Source organism: Coregonus lavaretus, assembly GCF_964263955.1.
Source record: "Coregonus lavaretus genome assembly, chromosome: 1".
Lineage (NCBI taxonomy): Eukaryota > Metazoa > Chordata > Actinopteri > Salmoniformes > Salmonidae > Coregonus > Coregonus lavaretus.
This window is the reverse complement of record NC_139988.1, coordinates 79075096-79092228: the sequence shown is the minus strand read 5'-3', so window position 1 is coordinate 79092228 and position 17133 is coordinate 79075096. Positions and strand designations below refer to the sequence as shown.

The window sequence follows — 17133 nt, the reverse complement described above, 5'->3', positions numbered from 1 at the left end:
TAACCATGAAAGGCTGGTCATGGCACACATCATTGACTACAGCTCAGCGTTCAACACCATAGTCCCCTCCAAGCTCATCCCCAAGCTCGGGACCCTGGGACTGAACACCTCCCTCTGCAACTGGATCCTGGACTTTCTAACGGGCCGCCCCCAGGTGGTGAGGGTAGGTAACAACAATTCTGCCACGCTGACCCTGAACACAGGGGCCCCTCAGGGGTGTGTGCTTAATCCCCTCCTGTACTCCCTGTTCATCCACAACTGTGTGGCCATGCACGACTCCTCCATCATTAAGTTTGCTGACGACACAACGGTGGTAGGCCTCATCACCGATGACGATGACAACAACATCTCACTCAACGTCAGCAAGACAAAGGAGCTGAGCGTGGACTACAGGAAACGGAGGGGCGAGCATCCACATCGACGGAGCTGTGGTGGAGCGGGTCGAGAGCGTCAAGTTCCTCGGTGTCTTAACATGGTCCACACACACCAACACAGTCGTGAAGAGGGCACGACAACGCCTCTTCCCCCTCACGAGGTTGAACAGATTTGGCATGGCCCCTCAGATCCTCAAAAAGTTATACAGCTGCACCATTGAGAGCATATTGACTGGCTACATCACCACTTGGTATGGCAACTGCACCGCCTTCGATCGCAAGGCACTACAGAGGGTGGTGGGGACGGCCCAGTACATCACTGGGGCCGAGCTCCCTGCCATCCAGGACCTCTATACCAGGAGGTGTCAGAGGAAGGAAAATTGTCAAAGACCCCAGCCACCCAAGCCATAGACAGCCTCTACCCCCAAGCCATAAAACTGCTGAACAGTTAATCAAATGGTTACCCGGACTCTCTTACACTGACTCTATGCACACTCACTGGACTCTACCCACACACTCACACATACTCCAACACACACATATACACACACACACTACATATGCTCAAATACAGAAAAACACACACACACATGCATATTGATGCCACACACACCCATACACACACTTTCATGCTTCTGCTACTCTGTTTATAATCCATCCTTATTGCCTAGTCACTTTTACCCCTTAAAAAGTACTCAACTACCTCGTACCCCTGCACATTGACTTGGTACCGGTACTCCTTGTATATAGCCTCGTTATTGTTATTTGTTGTGTTACTATTTTATATTAGCTAATTTTCTTACTTTTTAACTCTGCATTTTGGGGAAAGGGCTCGTAAGTAAGCATTTCACGGTAAAGTCTACACCTGCAGAAATTCACAAAAAGTGACAAATACAATATATAAATTTTTTTACACAAACACTGTCTGAACTTACAGTTTTTTTGTGTCCTTTATAAGGATCATTATGCAATATTTCTTCAGGCTTCAGAGTGAGAGAAACATTTGAAAAAAACAAGTTAATTTGTTTTGTTTCTAAAAAAGAAGTTTCAACAGTTACATGAATCAAAACAGGAAATTGTGACTGGCCCTTCAATCTTTAATTCCTCATCTCGCTCTCCCTTTCTCTTTCTCTCTTACTCTCTCTCTCTCTTCTCCCTCTCATCTCTCTCCCCCCTCTCCCTCCCCTCTCTCTCTTTCTCTCTCTCCCCCTCTCTCCCTTTATCTCCCTCTCTCCCCCAGGCCCAGAAGAGGAAGGAGCGCGAGGAGCAGCTGGAGGATGTGATTCAGGCCTATGAGAAAATCCACATGGAGAAGAGCATCCTCCAGAGAGACCTGGACAAAATGGTCAGATACCTCCATCCCATATCTCCATCCCATACCTTCATCCAATACCTCCATCCCATATCTCCATCCCATACCTCCATCCCATACCTCCATCCCATACCTCCATCCCATACCTCCATCCCATACCTTCATCCCATACCTCCATCCCATACCTCCATCCCATAGCGTCATCCCTGTCCCCCACCACCCTTCATCCAGCCATTTCCCGTCCCTGTATCCCTCCTTCCTTCCATCCATCCACTTCTTCATCATTGCATCCCTCCCTCCATCCCCTGAATCACCGTATCCCTCCATCCACAAATGTTCCCAAAATGCTTTTTGAACATCCATATAATTATATTAAATATTCATAAAAAAACTTTTTAGGAACGTTAATTATTTATTGAACACTTTCCCTTAGTTACAATGACGACAGGGTGTCTAGAGCTTTGCCTAACCCCAAGCAGCTGTTCAGAGGCCCTATATCAGTAGAGGGTTTCTCATGATTAGTTATGAGGCCATGCTTCTACCCCAGCCTGTGTGTTCTACCTGGTTACAAGCCAGATTAAAACCCAATAAAGCAGAGATCCCGAATAATACTTTAAAAATGACTTCAATTTTTTTTTTTTAAGAAAATCGTATCGGAAATTGAAAAGCAACACTATGCACTCTCAGCATTTTGCATGTGTTTCAAAGGTTATTAGATCAAGTGTGTGAAATAGGTTTATTGTAGAGACCACCAGCCCTGAAACCATTTACAGTAAATGTGAGGTCCTAGAAAATGACTTTACACTGGCTAAGATTTTAACTATGTTATACCTGCCATTATGTATACCATATACCAAACCCTAACCAGGACACCAACAAGCATTTGGTCTTGCACCCACCTTTCCACTAGTCTGATTCCAGATCTGTATGTGCCTTACCCAACTTATATATCATTGTCAAAGCCATGTGTTTGTGTTTGTGTATCTGATCCTAGACCAGTCTAGTGGAGAAACACGTGGAGCGTATCCTGGGTTTGGAGTCTGCTCTGAGACAGAGGGACAACTCGCTACAGAAGCTCAACACCCAGCTACACAGCAAGGACATCCAATACCTGCAGCTGTACAGCCCAGACAATGACAGTGAGTCTCTATGGAACCCTTCTCACACACTATTGTCTGCTGACGCTTGCAGGATCGGATTAGTATTTTCATTTCAATACACTTTAGTCCAGGAGCTGATTTGAAATATGATTAGTCAATGTCCTCATAAAAAAAAAAAAATATTAGCAGCGTTACTACCTCCAGAGCTGGACAAATTCAAATGGAATGGACCCCAATCCTGGTAGCTGGGTTTCTCTGTCTTCTTTTTCCTATTCGTAGCATATCTTGCTGTGTTGACCGGATGTTTTTTTTTTTTATGAGCTGTGGTCCTCAACTAACTGGTTAAATAAATGTTAAATAAAGGTTAAATAAATAAATATATTCTTTTAAGGACCGCTCGCTCCCATCTTCTTCTTCTTTGGTATAATGGCGTTTGCAACAATTATATGTGCATTCCGCCACCTACTGTGCTGGTGGATAATAAAGATTCCCAAAATTAAATAATGCGGGTTAAAAAAAAAAAAAAAACGATCAGTAACGACATTTTAATTAAACAAAGTCAGCCTGCTTTTCTAACAACATTCTAATCAGGTCTCTACACAGGCTCAGAAAGATAATGTGAGGGCGGGACATTTTCTGGCGACAGTAGTCCTTGCAGTGCTTCTGCCGTGAAGTCTTGGAGGCCCAAAAACGTATTGGCTGCAGATACTGTATAATGATGTCCAGGTTCTTGGATTTCTTGGACACTTGTGCAGTACAGTTAATAACAGTGGCTATAAATGCTACAAAATCCACCTTCTTTACAATAAGTGTATCCAGATCACTTGATTGACGTGGAACATTTGCAACTGGTTGCGGTGCGTCCACCGCCATATCTTCTTCAACACTGTGGCCTCTTGCCCCTTCAACTCTCTTCACCCCCGTCTCGCTTTGTTCATGGTGCCGACTAAGCTTGTTTTATTTCCAAGCAACTTGTTCGCCACGGTGATATTTTCTCCCCTTGCCAAAGTAAGGTTCCACAAGCCTCATCACCACATTCTCCGACACTCGCTCACCTGCTGCCTGATGTGGATCTTTTCCAAAACGGTGCTGTTCCTTCCTCCCTCCAATCTCACCGTTTCATTTGGTGGTGGCGCTGGCACCTGCTCAGTGCGCACCGTTTCTGGATTTTTTTGTGCTTAGGCCTCAGATGTGTAGGTGGACTGATATAGGGTACATACCATTTTGAGATTATAATTAGAATATACCAATACAATAGAATGGCCCGCCCTGTTCTTCATTCACAATAGGTAATTACGTAATTTTGCATTGTCCACTTCCCCTCTCTCATTAACTCACCCATTCTCCCTCTTTCTCCCCATCTGTCACGAATTCAGCCGAGGCTGCCCCTCCTCCTTGCTCGGGCAGGCTTCGGCGTTCGTCGTCACCTGAGTACTAGTTGCTACCGATCCATGTTTCTATGTTCTACTTGTTTTGTCTGTATTGGTCTCACCTGTTTCCCATCATGTAATTATGTCTTCCCTATTTAACCCTCTGGCTCACACTGTGTGTTGTGCGTGTTTGTCCATGTTTTGGTTGTCGTATGTGAGCGGGTTTGTTCCTCCCTGTGTGGAGGTATGTTCATTGAGATACCTACGAGTAAAGTACGTTTTTCGATCAGCTCTGTGTCCTGCGCCTGACTTCGTCCTACCGCATTACACTGACGCCTTGACAGAAACACACACCAAATATGGAGTCAGCAGGTACAGCCATGCCAGCTGGATCGATGGAGGAACGCATCCAACAACAAGCGACCATGATCCAGGCTCTCGGCACCGCAATGGAACGCGTGGTGAATACTATGGAGCGATGGGAGAGAGGAGGTTTTCCTATACCTCCTCCAACTACACCACCACCTACACCGCTGTCCACCTTTTCACCACCTGGGTCCAGTGGGATTCGGCTCTCGCTCCCGAGGGCATACGACGGTACAGCTGCCGGGTGTCAGGGTTTCCTGCTCCAGGTGGAGCTATACCTGGCAACTATCCACCCGGCTCCCTCGGGATACGAGAGCGTGTCCGCCCTCATCTCCTGTCTGTCCGGAAAAGCGCTCGAGTGGGCCAACGCCGAATGGGGAGGAATAGACGCAGCATCAGTACGTTATGAGGTGAGCGTCTATTCCACCTCAGACAGGGGAAGAGGAGCGCACAGGATTTTGCACTGGACTTTAGGACTCTGGCTGCCAGCTCAGGATGGAATGAGAGGGCCCTTATCGACCACTACCGATGCAGCCTAAGGGAGGACGTTCGTCGGGAACTGGCCTGCAGGGACACCAACCTTAACCTGGACCAACTGGTGGATATGTCAATCAGGCTGGATAACCTGTTGGCCACCCGCGGACGTCCGGATCAGGGGCCGTCCATTCCATCCCCCAGCACCTCCGACCCTAAACCTATGGAGCACGGAGGTGCTGCTCTTAGGGAGACCGGTAGAGGGGCCGTCCCCTGCACCAACTGTGGCCGCAGAGGACACACTGCTGGTCGGTGCTGGGGAGGGTCTTTAAGGAGTCGAAGCAGTAGGCAGAGCACTGGTGGACCGTTTCAGGTGAGTAGGCACCCGACTCACCCAGAGTTCCCTGTTGCGCATATGTGTATAGATGTTGTATTTCCAGAGTTTTTTCCTCATTCCCAGCATAAGGTGCTAGTAGATTCAGGAGCAGCTGGGAACTTTATTGATCGTCAGTTTTCCCGTAGTTTAGGGATTCCTGTTGTGCCAGTTGATGTGCCCTTCCCTATACATGCCCTAGATAGTCGCCCTTTAGGGTCAGGTCTGATTAGGGAGGTCACAGCTCCACTCTGGATGAAGACGCAGGAGGGTCATGAGGAAAAAATTAGTCTCTATCTGATTGATTCTCCTGCGTTTCCAGTGGTGTTGGGGCTTCCCTGGTTAACCTCTCATGACCCCACTATTTCATGGCAACAGAGGGCTCTCAAGGGATGGTCAAGTCAGTGCTCGGGGAGGTGTGTAGGTGTTTCCGTAGGGGCACTTCCCCGGAGTCACGTGTATCCTCTGTCACAGGAGGAGACGGCGGCTATGGAAACATATGTCACCGAATCTCTGAGGCAGGGATACATTTGGCCTTCCACTTCCCCTGTCTCCTCGAGTTTCTTTTTTGTGAAGAAGAAGGATGGTGGCTTACGCCCGTGCATTGACTACCGTGGTCTTAATCAGATCACTGTGAAGTACAGCTATCCACTACCTCTGATTGCTAGTATGACAGAGTCATTGCACGGGGCACGCTTCTTCAATAAATTGGATCTCAGGAGAGCGTACAACCTGGTGCGTATCCGGGAGGGAGATGAGTGGAAGACAGCATTCAGTACCACCTCTGGGCACTATGAGTACCTCGTCATGCCATACAGGTTGATGAATGCTCCATCAGTCTTCCAATCCTTTGTTGATGAGATTTTCAGGGATCTGCACGGACAGGGTGTAGTGGTGTATATTGATGACATCCTCATATACTCCGCTATACGGGCCGCGCATGTGTCTCTGGTGCGTCAGGTGCTTGGTCGACTGTTGGAGCATGACCTGTATGTGAAGGCGGAGAAATATCTGTTCTTCCAAGAGTCCATCTCCTTCCTAGGGCACCGCCTGTCCGCGTCAGGTGTGGAGATGGAGATTGACCGCATTTCGGCCGTGCGTAATTGGCCGACTCCAACCACGGTGAAGGAGGTGCAGCGATTCTTGGGTTTTGCCAACTACTACCGGAGTTATCCAGGGCTTTGGTCAGGTAGCGGCTCCCATTACCTCCTTGCTGAAGGGGGGACCGGTGCGACTGCAGTGGTCAGCTGAGGCGGACAGGGCTTTTTGTCATCTGAAAGACCTGTTTACCTCGGCTCCAGTGCTTGCTCATCCGGATCCCTCCTTAGCATTCCAGGTAGAGGTGGACGCGTCCGAGGCTGGAATAGGAGCTGTACTGTCTCAGCGCTCGGGCACGCCACCAAAGCTCTGCCCCTGTGCTTTCTTTTCAAAGAAGCTCAGTCCGGCGGAGCGCAACTATGATGTGGGGGACCAGGAGCTGTTAGCTGTGGTTAAAGCTCTGAAAGTGTGGAGGCATTGGCTTGAGGGGGCTAAACACCCTTTTCTCATTTTGACTGACCATCGCAATCTGGAGTACATCCGGGCGGCGAAGAGATTGAACCCTCGCCAGGCAAGGTGGGCCATGTTCTTCACTCGTTTTGTGTTTACTCTTACTTACAGACCAGGTTCCCAGAACGCTAAGGCAGACGCCCTGTCCCGACTGTATGACACAGAGGAGAGGTCCATTGAGCCCACTCCCATACTTCCGGCGTCGTGTCTGGTGGCACCGGTGGTGTGGGAGGTTGACGCGGACATCGAGGGGGCGTTACGTACCGAGCCCACTCCCCCCCAGTGTCCAGAGGGTTGTATGTACGTGCCGCTCGAGGTTCGCGATCGATTTGATCTATTGGGCTCACACGTCACCCTCCTCTGGTCATCCTGGCATCAGTCTCAGTGGGAAATACTGGTGGCCCACTTTAGCCAAGGATGTGAGGGTTTATGTTTCCTCCTGCTCGGTGTGCGCCCAGTGTAGGGCACCTAGACACCTGCCCAGAGGGAAATTACAACCCCTACCCGTTCCACAACGGCCGTGGTCCCACCTATCGGTGGATTTTGTTACAGACCTTCCCCCCTCACAAGGGAACACCACGATCCTGGTCGTTGTGGATCGGTTTTCTAAGTCCTGCCGTCTCATTCCTATGCCAGGTCTCCCTACGGCCCTACAAACTGCTGAGGCCCTATTTACACACGTCTTCCGGCACTACGGGGTGCCTGAGGATATTGTATCGGATCGGGGTCCCCAGTTCACCTCAAGGGTCTGGAGGGCGTTCATGGAACGTCTGGGGGTCTCGATCAGCCTGACCTCAGGTTTTCACCCCGAGAGTAATGGGCAGGTGGAGAGAGTTAACCAGGATGTGGGTAGGTTTCTGCGGTCCTATTGCCAGGACCGGCCGGGGGAGTGGTCGGGTTTTATCCCCTGGGCAAGATGGCCCAAAACTCACTCCGCCACTCATCCACTAACCTTTCTCCCTTTCAGTGTGTGTTAGGTTATCAGCTGGTCCTGGCACCTTGGCATCAGAGCCAGATCGAGGCTCCTGCGGTGGATGAGTGGTTTCGGCGCTCGGAAGAGACCTGGAACGCTGCCCATGTACGCCTGCAGCGGGCCATCAGGCGACAAAAGGCGAGCGCCGAATGTGATTTGGGGAAACAGAACTACGATTGGCCAACTCTCTCCTATCTTGCCCTGCTGCTTCCTATATGCTAATTAGCCGCTATGGAGTCACAGGGCCTGAACTGTGACCGATAGCAAAAAGGATGCAAAATGCTGATGAAATGTGTCATTAATACCTCTGTTATTGCTGAGTCATGCCGAGGTGAATTCATGTGAAGGGTTGTCATTCAGATGGAAAGCCTTCATGATGTGCTTTAGTACCATTACATGTTGAAATGTATTATTCTGTACAGTAATTTACTACTGCCTCTGCCACAGGCTGACCTGTACACATTAAAATAAAAGGGAATGCCACACACTCTAGTACAGGGTTCCCTAACTGGTGGCCCGCGGGCCGAATTTGGCCCTGAATCTAGTTGATGATCCCTGCACTAGTAGTTCAGCTGTGACTTGTACACAAACACAAATGTGTGGGTTTGATGTAATTACGGAAGTTGCGTGCAAGAGAGTGTGGGCAATGTACTGTGTTAGAAAGGATTTGTGTGTTTTATATCAGCGCAAGTTGTGTGTATATGTTTTTTCGAGTGTCAATGTGTCAATGCCTGTGTGAGGTGGCTGGTGAGATAAGATAAAGACGACTCCTCTATTACAATAGCTACTGGTGTCACGACTTCCGCCGAGGCTGCCTCCCCTCCTTGTTCGGGCAGGCTTCGGCGTTCGTCGTCACCGGCTTACTAGTCACTGCCACTCCATATATCATCATTCCATTTGTCTTGTCGTGTCAATTACACACACCTGGTTCTTATCCCCTCATTAGTCCATGTATAAGTGTTCCCTCTGCCCCCTTTGTCCTTGTGGGTGATTGTTATTTGTGAGAGTAGTGTAGCTCGGTGGAGCTACTCTCCCTTTGTATTGCCGGGGTAGATATGTCCCCTGTGCCCGTATATTGTTGGAGTGTCCCGTACCGTGTATTGCCAGGGTAGATAGTTTCCCCTGTGCCTGTTTTCGTGTGTCGCTATCCAGCGCATTTGTGTACAACGGAATAAACTCTGTATTCAGCGATTTACCCTCCTGCGCCTGACTCCTTCTATCACACTCATCACAACTAGCTCAATGACAGAATCTGTATGAGCTGAGCTCCGTGGCTGTACCCACGCACGCTCCTCCACCCAGGTGGAAAATGAAGATACGTGGAGCTCTTAGCTGGCCGGAAGTCCACATCACTATCCATTATCCCTACCCAGCAAAGTATAATGATGGATGGTATAAACCCTGGGATAATTAAGTCCCTCTAGATTGATCCTGTGTGTGTGCCGGTGATGCGTTCCCCCTCCACAGAATCACCCACCAGCTATGGAATCAGCGGGAGAGGAGCGCATGCCTGGAATCGTGGCAAGGGTCCAGGAGCATTCCACGATGCTGGCCAGTTTGGGGGAAGCGATGGATCGGGTTCTTCAGGTCATCCAACGCCTGGAGAGGAGAGGACCCGATCTGTCGAGACCAGCTGGCCAACCGGATCGAGCCACCTACACCCCAGCACCCGGAGGGATCCAGATTTCCCGACCACGGGCGTTCGACGGGACAGCGGCGCTCTGCCAAGGATTCCTCCTCCAAATGGAGCTCTACTTTCAGCCTCAGGCCGGCCCCATCGGAGCGGGAGAAGGTGTCCGTCCTCGTTTCCTGCCTCTCGGGGAAAGCCCTGGAGTGGGCAAACGTGGTTTGGAACGAAGGAGGAGCCGTCATGGAGAACTACTGGGAGTTCGCTCGCCTCTTTCGGGCGGTCTTCGATCACCCGCCCGAGGGTCGAGAGGCGGGCGAGCGGCTGGTCCACCTGAGGCAGGGGACGAGGACCGCGCAGGACTCGCGTTGGAGTTTCGGACACTTGCAGCAGGTTCCGGGTGGAACGAGCGGGCCCTGATCGACCATTTCCGGTGCCATCTGCAGGAGGACGTCCGACGGGAGCTAGCCTGCCGGGACACCATGTTGTCTTTCACGCAACTGGGGGACATGGCCATCTGTTTGGACAACCTGCTGGCAGCCAGAGGACGTCCTGGTAGGGGTCTGCCCATTTCCACCCCGGATGACTCGGATCCCGAGCTGATTGAGCTGGGTGGAGCCGCCGTCCGAGAGAGCGGAGAACGACAGCGACAGTGCCACTTTGGTGGCACGAAGGGACAGTACACCACACGTAGTCGTCAACGCTCTTTTGGAACTGGAGGCGGCAGGCAGGGCACTCTCGCATCACCCCAGGTATCGAACACCCACACTCGTTCAGAGCCCTCTGCTGTGCACTGTACCCTACCTATCTACTTTCCCGATCACATGGTAGTTCCCCAGTGTAAGGCGCTAGTCGATTCAGGCGTAGCTGGGAACTTTATGGACAGGGCATTTTCACGCCTTCAAGGCATTTCATTGGTTCCCCTATCCATTCCACTCCCCATCAGAGCACTTGATAGTCGACCATTAGGGTACGGGTTTGTTAAGGAAGTTACTGTACCAGTCACTGTGATCACCCAGGAGACTCATTGTGAGCAGGTTACTTTTTCTATTATTGAGTCTCCTGCTTTCCCTGTGGTATTAGGTATCCCTTGGCTAGCACTCCACAACCCCACCTTCTCATGGCCGCAGAGGGTTCTCACAGGGTGGTCACGAGAGTGTCAGGGTAGGTGTCTAGGTGTTTCCGTTGGTGCAACCACGGTGGAAAGTCCAGACGGTACCTCCACCGTGCGCATTCCCCCCGAATACCTCGATCTGGCGCACGCGTTTTCAAAGACGCAGGCGACAAAATTACTACCTCATCGGGCGGGGGATTGCGCGATAAACCTTCGGGTAGACGCTGTACCTCCCAGGAGTAATGTGTACCCCCTGTCGCAGGCTGAAACGGAGGCTATGGAAACATACGTCACCGAGTCCCTGGGCCAGGGGTATATACGTCCCTCCACTTCACCCGCTTCCTCAAGTTTCTTTTTTGTGAAGAAGAAAGACGGCGGTCTACGCCTGTGCATTGATTATCGATCACTGAACAAGGAGACGATAAGATTTAATTATCCTCTCCCCCTCATTCCTTCAGTGATTGAGTCAATGCATGGGGCGCGCTTCTTCACCAAATTAGATCTCAGGAGTGCATACAACCTGGTGCGTGTTCGGGAGGGGGATGAGTGGAAGACAGCATTCAGCACAACCACGGGGCATTATGAATACCTGGTAATGCCCTACGGTTTGATGAATGCTCCATCCGTCCTACAGTCCTTTGTGAACAAGGTGTTTCGGGACATGCTTGGTCACGGTGTGGTGGTCTACATCGATGACATCCTGGTGTATTCTGCCACACGCGCCAAGCATGTGTCCCTGGTTCGCAAAGTGCTGGCCCGACTGTTGTAAAATGACCTTTATGCCAAGGCAGAGAAGTGTATGTTTTTCCAGCAGTCCGTCTCCTTCCTCGGATACCGCTTTACCACCTCAGGTGTGGAGATGGAGGGAGATCGCATTTCAGCCATGCGTAATTGTCCGACTCCAACCACGGTTAAGGAGGTTCAGCTCTTCCTTGGCTTCGCCAACTACTATCAAAGGTTTATCCGGGGCTTTGGCAAGGTCGCAGCTCCCATTACATCCCTGTTGAAGGGTGGGCCGTCCCGGATCCGCTGGTCTGCTGAGGCTGACCTTCAGTAAATTGCGGGGTCTGTTCACCTCAGCCCCGGTACTGGCCCACCCCGATCCATCACTACCGTTCGTAGTGGAGGTGGATGCGTCCGAGGTAGGGATAGGCGCTGTCCTATCTCAACGCTCGGGCACGCCACCCAAGCTCCGCCCCTGTGCCTTCTTCTCTAAGAAGCTCAGCCCGGCAGAGCAGAACTACGATGTTAGTGATCGGGAGCTGTTGGCTGTTGTCCGAGCTTTGACCGTGTGGAGGCATTGGCTCGAAGGGGCGAAACACCCTTTCCTCGTCTTGACGGACCACCGTAACCTGGAGCACATCCGGGCAGCGAGGAGGCTGAATCCTCACCAGGCCAGGTGGGCCCTATTCTTCACCCGGTTTGATTTTACACTGTCATACATTCCGGGTATGAAGATTGTGAAGGCAGATGCACTGTCCCAGCTGTATGACACAGAGGAGAGGCCCAGAGACAACACCCCCATACTCCCGGCCTCCTGCATTGTGGTGCCAGTAGTATGGGCGATGGGCGCGGATATAGAGCAGGCATTACGCACAGATCCATCTCCACCTCAGTGTCCAGCTGGGCTGCGGTACGTGCCTGCTCTTATCCGTGATCGTCTGGTCTACTGGGCACACACATCACCCTCCTCTGGTCACCCAGGTATCGGTCGTACAGTGCGCTGCCTGACCGGAAAGTACTGGTGGCCTACCTTGGCTAAGGACGTGAGGGTGTACGTCTCCTCCTGCTCAGTGTGAGCCCCCAGAGTAAGGCACCTAGGCACCTCCCAGCGGGTAAGTTACAACCTTTACCAGTTCCACAACGACCATGGTCTCACCTAAGTGTTGATTTTTTGACTGATCTTCCCCTCTCCCAAGGTAACACCACCATCCTGGTCGTTGTGGACCGCTTTTCCAAGTCCTGCCGCCTCCTTCCTCTGCCCGGTCTCCCCACGGTTCCACCCAGAGTCAAATGGGCAAGTGGAACGGGTAAATCAGGATATGGGTAGGTTCCTGCGGTCCTACTGCCAGGACCGGCCGGGGGAGTGGTCGGTGTTCTTGCCATGGGTAGAATATGCCCAGAACTCTCTCGGCCATTCCTCTACTAACCTAACGCCATTCCAATGTGTTTTAGGTTACCAACCGGTTCTGGCACCGTGGCACCAGAGCCAGACCGAGGCTCCTGCGGTGGATGACTGGTTTCGGCACGCGGAGGAGACGTGGGACGCTGCCCACGTTCATCTCCAGCGCGCCGTGCGTCGTCAGAAGGCCAACGCTGACCGCCACCGCAGTGAGGCCCCGGTCTTCATACCGGGGGATCGGGTCTGGCTCTCGACCCGAAATCTGCCCCTCCGCCTGCCCTGCCGGAAGCTGAGCCCGCGGTTTGTGTGGCCGTTCAAAGTTCTGAGGAGAATCAACGAGGTCACTTATTGGTTATTACTTCCCCCTGATTACCGTATTAACCCCTCGTTTCATGTGTCTCTCCTCAGGCCGGTGGTGGTTGGTCTGCTCCAGGAGTCTGAGGTGCGGGAGGTTCCTCCACCTCCTCTGGACATCGAGGGGGCCCCGGCGTACTCTGTCCGTTCCATCCTGGATTCGAGGCGTCGGGTGGGGGCCTTCAGTACCTCGTGGAGTGGGAGGGGTACGGTCCGGAGGAACGGTGCTGGGTCCTGGTGAGCGATATCCTCGATCCCTCCCTGTTGCGGGATTTCCACTGTCGCCATCCGGCTCGCCCTGCTCCGCGTCCTCCTGGCCGTCCCCGAGGCAGGGTCAGCGCGCTGCTGGAGCTGCGCATCAAGGGGGGGGGGGTACTGTCACGACTTCCGCCGAGGCTGCCTCCCCTCCTTGTTCGGGCAGGCTTCAGCGTTCGTCGTCACCGACTTACTAGCCACTGCCGCTCCATATATCATCATTCCACACCTGGTTCTTATCCCCTCATTAGTTTGTGTATAAGTGTTCCCTCTGCCCCCTTTGTCCTTGTGGGTGATTGTTATTTGTGAGAGTAGTGTAGCTCGGTGGAGCTACTCTCCCTTTGTATTGCCGGGGTAGATATTTCCCCTGTGCCTGTATATTGTTGGAGTATCCCGTACCGTGTATTGCCAGGGTAGATAGTTTCCCCTGTGCCTGTTTTCGTGTGTCGCTATCCAGCGCATTTGTGTACAACGGAATAAACTCTGTATTCTGTGATTTACCCTCCTGCGCCTGACTCCTTCTATCACACTCATCACAACTGGCTCAATGACAGAATCTGTATGAGCTGAGCTCCGTGGCTGTACCCACGCACGCTCCTCCACCCAGGTGGAAAATGAAGATACGTGGAGCTCTTAGCTGGCCGGAAGTCCACATAACTATCCCTTATCCCTACCCAGCAAAGTATAATGATGGATGGTTAAACCCTGGGATAATTAAGTCCCTCTAGATTGATCCTGTGTGTGTGCCGGTGATGCGTTCCCCCTCCCCAGTGCTGGATTGTCCTGCGCTGACCTTGCAGAACTCTCGTAGTCTAGACACTCTGTCAGACCTGAAGCTGCAGCGTCTGGAGGCAGAGCTAGAGGGGGCGCGGCACCAGGCCCAGGGGGCGTGTCAGAGGGAACAGGAAGTGAAGGCAGAGTGTGAGAGACTGCAGGAGGAGCTGAAACAGATCCAGAACAACCACATAGAGAGGGTCAGTGAACAACACACACATACACACCTAACACACACCTAACACACTGGTACGTCTCACAAACTGGTACATTCTCCATCTATTTTCTAAAGCATAGCCAGCTCTGTCTAACTCTTGCTGTCACATTTTGCCAAGTCCGCTTCGATCACCTGCATGCTAATCTGTTTTCACGCTCTACTTCGGCAGGAAATGACTTCGTCGTGTGAGCAGTGTGATGTGGAGTGGATCAAGAAGGTGGGAGATGAGCAGTAAGTGAAGACAACGACCATTTACTGTGTGACACCTCCATAAGACCTGCAACCATTTAGACTGCTACTGAGAGAGGGAGAGAGAGAGAGAGAGAGACGGAGAGAAAGATAATAGTAGCAGACAGTAACGTTTCACTAGGAGCTCTACCTGACCCATATCTGAAGGTCTAGACTGTAACGTTTTGGTCTGACTAAGGTAGCCTCTAAGGAACTCATTAGAACCTAAATGAGCCCTTTTCCAGGCCCGTCTTAAAGTTGAACTCTGCCTAGAATAGTGGCCTTTCCATCACATATACATTCTTTGATATATTACTAGTACATTTGTGCCCATAAGCATAGCCGCAGGAAGTGCACTGAACAAAAATATAAACGCAACATGTAAAGTGTTGGTCCCATGTTTCGTGAGCTGAAATAAAAGATCCCAGAAATTTTCCATATGCACAAAAAGCTTATTTCTCTCAAATGTTGTTCACAAATTTGTTTACATCCCTGTTAGTGAGCATTTCTCCTTCGCCAAGATAATCCATCCACCTGACAGGTGTGGAATATCAAGAAGCTGATTAAACAGCATGATCATTACAGAGGTGCACCTTGTGTTGGGGACAATAAAAGGCAACTCTAAAATGTGCAGTTTTGTTACACAACACAATGCCACAGATGTCTCAAGTTTTGAGGGAGAGTGCAATTGGCATGCTGACTGCAGGAATGTCCACCAGAGCTGTTGCCAGATAATTGAAGGTTAATTTCTCTACCATAAGCCAAAGTAGTTTTAGAGAATTTGACAGTATGTCCAACCGGCCTCACAACCGCAGACCACGTGTGTGGCGTCATGTAGGCGAGCAGTTTGCTTATGTCAACGTTGTGAACAGAGTGCCCCATGGTGGCGGTGGGGTTATGGTATGGGCAGGCAAAAGATACTGACAATGAACACAATTATATTTTATCGATGGCAATTTGAATGCACAGAGAAACCGTGACGAGATCTTGAGGCCCATTGTCGTGCCATTCATCCGCCGCCATCACCTTATGTTTCAGCATGGTAATGCACGGCCCCATCTCGCAAGGTTCTGTACACAATTCCTGGAAGCTGAAAATGTCCCAGTTCTTCAATGGCCTGCATTCTCAAGAAACATGTCTCCCATTGAGCATGTTTGGGATGCTCTGGATCGACCTGTACGACAGGTAGTTCCAGTTCCCGCTAATGTCCAGCAACTTTGCACAGCCATTGAAGAGGAGTGGGACAACATTCCACAGGCCACAATCAACAGCCTGATCAACTATGCGAAGGAGATGTGTCGCGATGCATGAGGCAAATGGTGGTCACACCAGATACTGACTGGTTTTCTGATCCACGCCCCTACCATTTTTTAAAGGTATCTGTGACCAACAGATGCATATATGTATTCCCAGTCATGTGAAATCCATAGATTAAGGCCTAATTTATTTATTTAAATTGACTGATTTTCTTATATGACCTGTAACTCAGTAAAATCTTCGAAATTGTTGCATGTTGCGTTAATATTTTTGTTCACTATAGTTTGAGATGGGGGTGTTGCAATTTTTCTCATTTGGGTGGGGGGGTCCTGGAAACACTTTTTGCCCGCGCTGCAGACGGCTATATCGGTCCGCTAATACAGGACTATTAAAGGCCCAGTGCACTACTTTTGTGAAAAAATATTATTTTCGTATTATTATATATAGATACAGTACCAGTCAAAAGTTTGGACACACCTACTCATTCCAGGGTTTTTCTATATTTATACTATTTAAGAATTATAGTGAAGACATCAAAACTATGAAATAACACATATGGAATCAGTTTTTAACAAATCAAAATATATTTTATATTTGAGATTCTTTCAAATAGCCACCCTTTGCCTTGATGACAGCTTTGCACACTCTAGGCATTCTCTCAACCAGCTTCACCTGGAATGCTTTTCCAACAGTCTTGAAGGAGTTCCCACATATGCTGAGCACTTGTTTTGCTGCTTTTTCTTCATTCTGCCGTCCGACTCATCCCAAACCATCTCAATTGGGTTGAGGTCTTGGGATTGTGGAGGCCAGGTCATCTGATGCAGCACTCCATCACTCTCCTTCTTGATAAAATAGCCCTTACACAGCCTGGAGGTGTGTTGGGTCATTGTCCTGTTGAAAAACAAATGATAGTCCCACTAAGCCCAAACCAGATGGGATGGCGTATCGCTGCAGAATGCTGTGGTAGCCATGCTGGTTAAGTGTGCCTTGAATTCTAAATAAATCACAGACAGTGTCACCAGAAAAGCACCCCTACACCATGACACCTCCTCCTCCATGCTTTACGGTGGGAAATACACATGCGGAGATCATCCGTTCATCCACACCGCGTCTCACAAAGACACGGCGGTTGGAACCACAAATCTCAAATTTGGACTCCAGACCAAAGGACAAATTTCCACCGGTCTCATGTCCATTGCTCGTGTTTCCAAGCAGGTCTCTTCTTCTTATTGGTGTCCTTTAGTAGTGGTTTCTTTGCAGCAATTCGACCATGAAGGCCTGATTCACACAGTCCC

The 17133-nt window shown here is 50.5% G+C and overlaps 1 protein-coding gene across 1 annotated transcript in view; it reads left to right on the top strand.

Annotated features, from left to right (window-relative positions):
* tbkbp1 (TBK1 binding protein 1) overlaps window positions 1–17133 on the top strand; it is a gene marked incomplete at both ends in the record, with an annotated part of 44525 nt that overhangs the window by 6289 nt on the left and 21103 nt on the right. The window contains 4 exons of the mRNA XM_084169851.1: window positions 1615–1719; window positions 2681–2825; window positions 14134–14336; window positions 14523–14584. Of these exons, the coding sequence (XP_084025977.1) occupies window positions 1615–1719; window positions 2681–2825; window positions 14134–14336; window positions 14523–14584 (515 nt within the window). The remainder of the gene's footprint in view (window positions 1–1614; window positions 1720–2680; window positions 2826–14133; window positions 14337–14522; window positions 14585–17133) is intronic.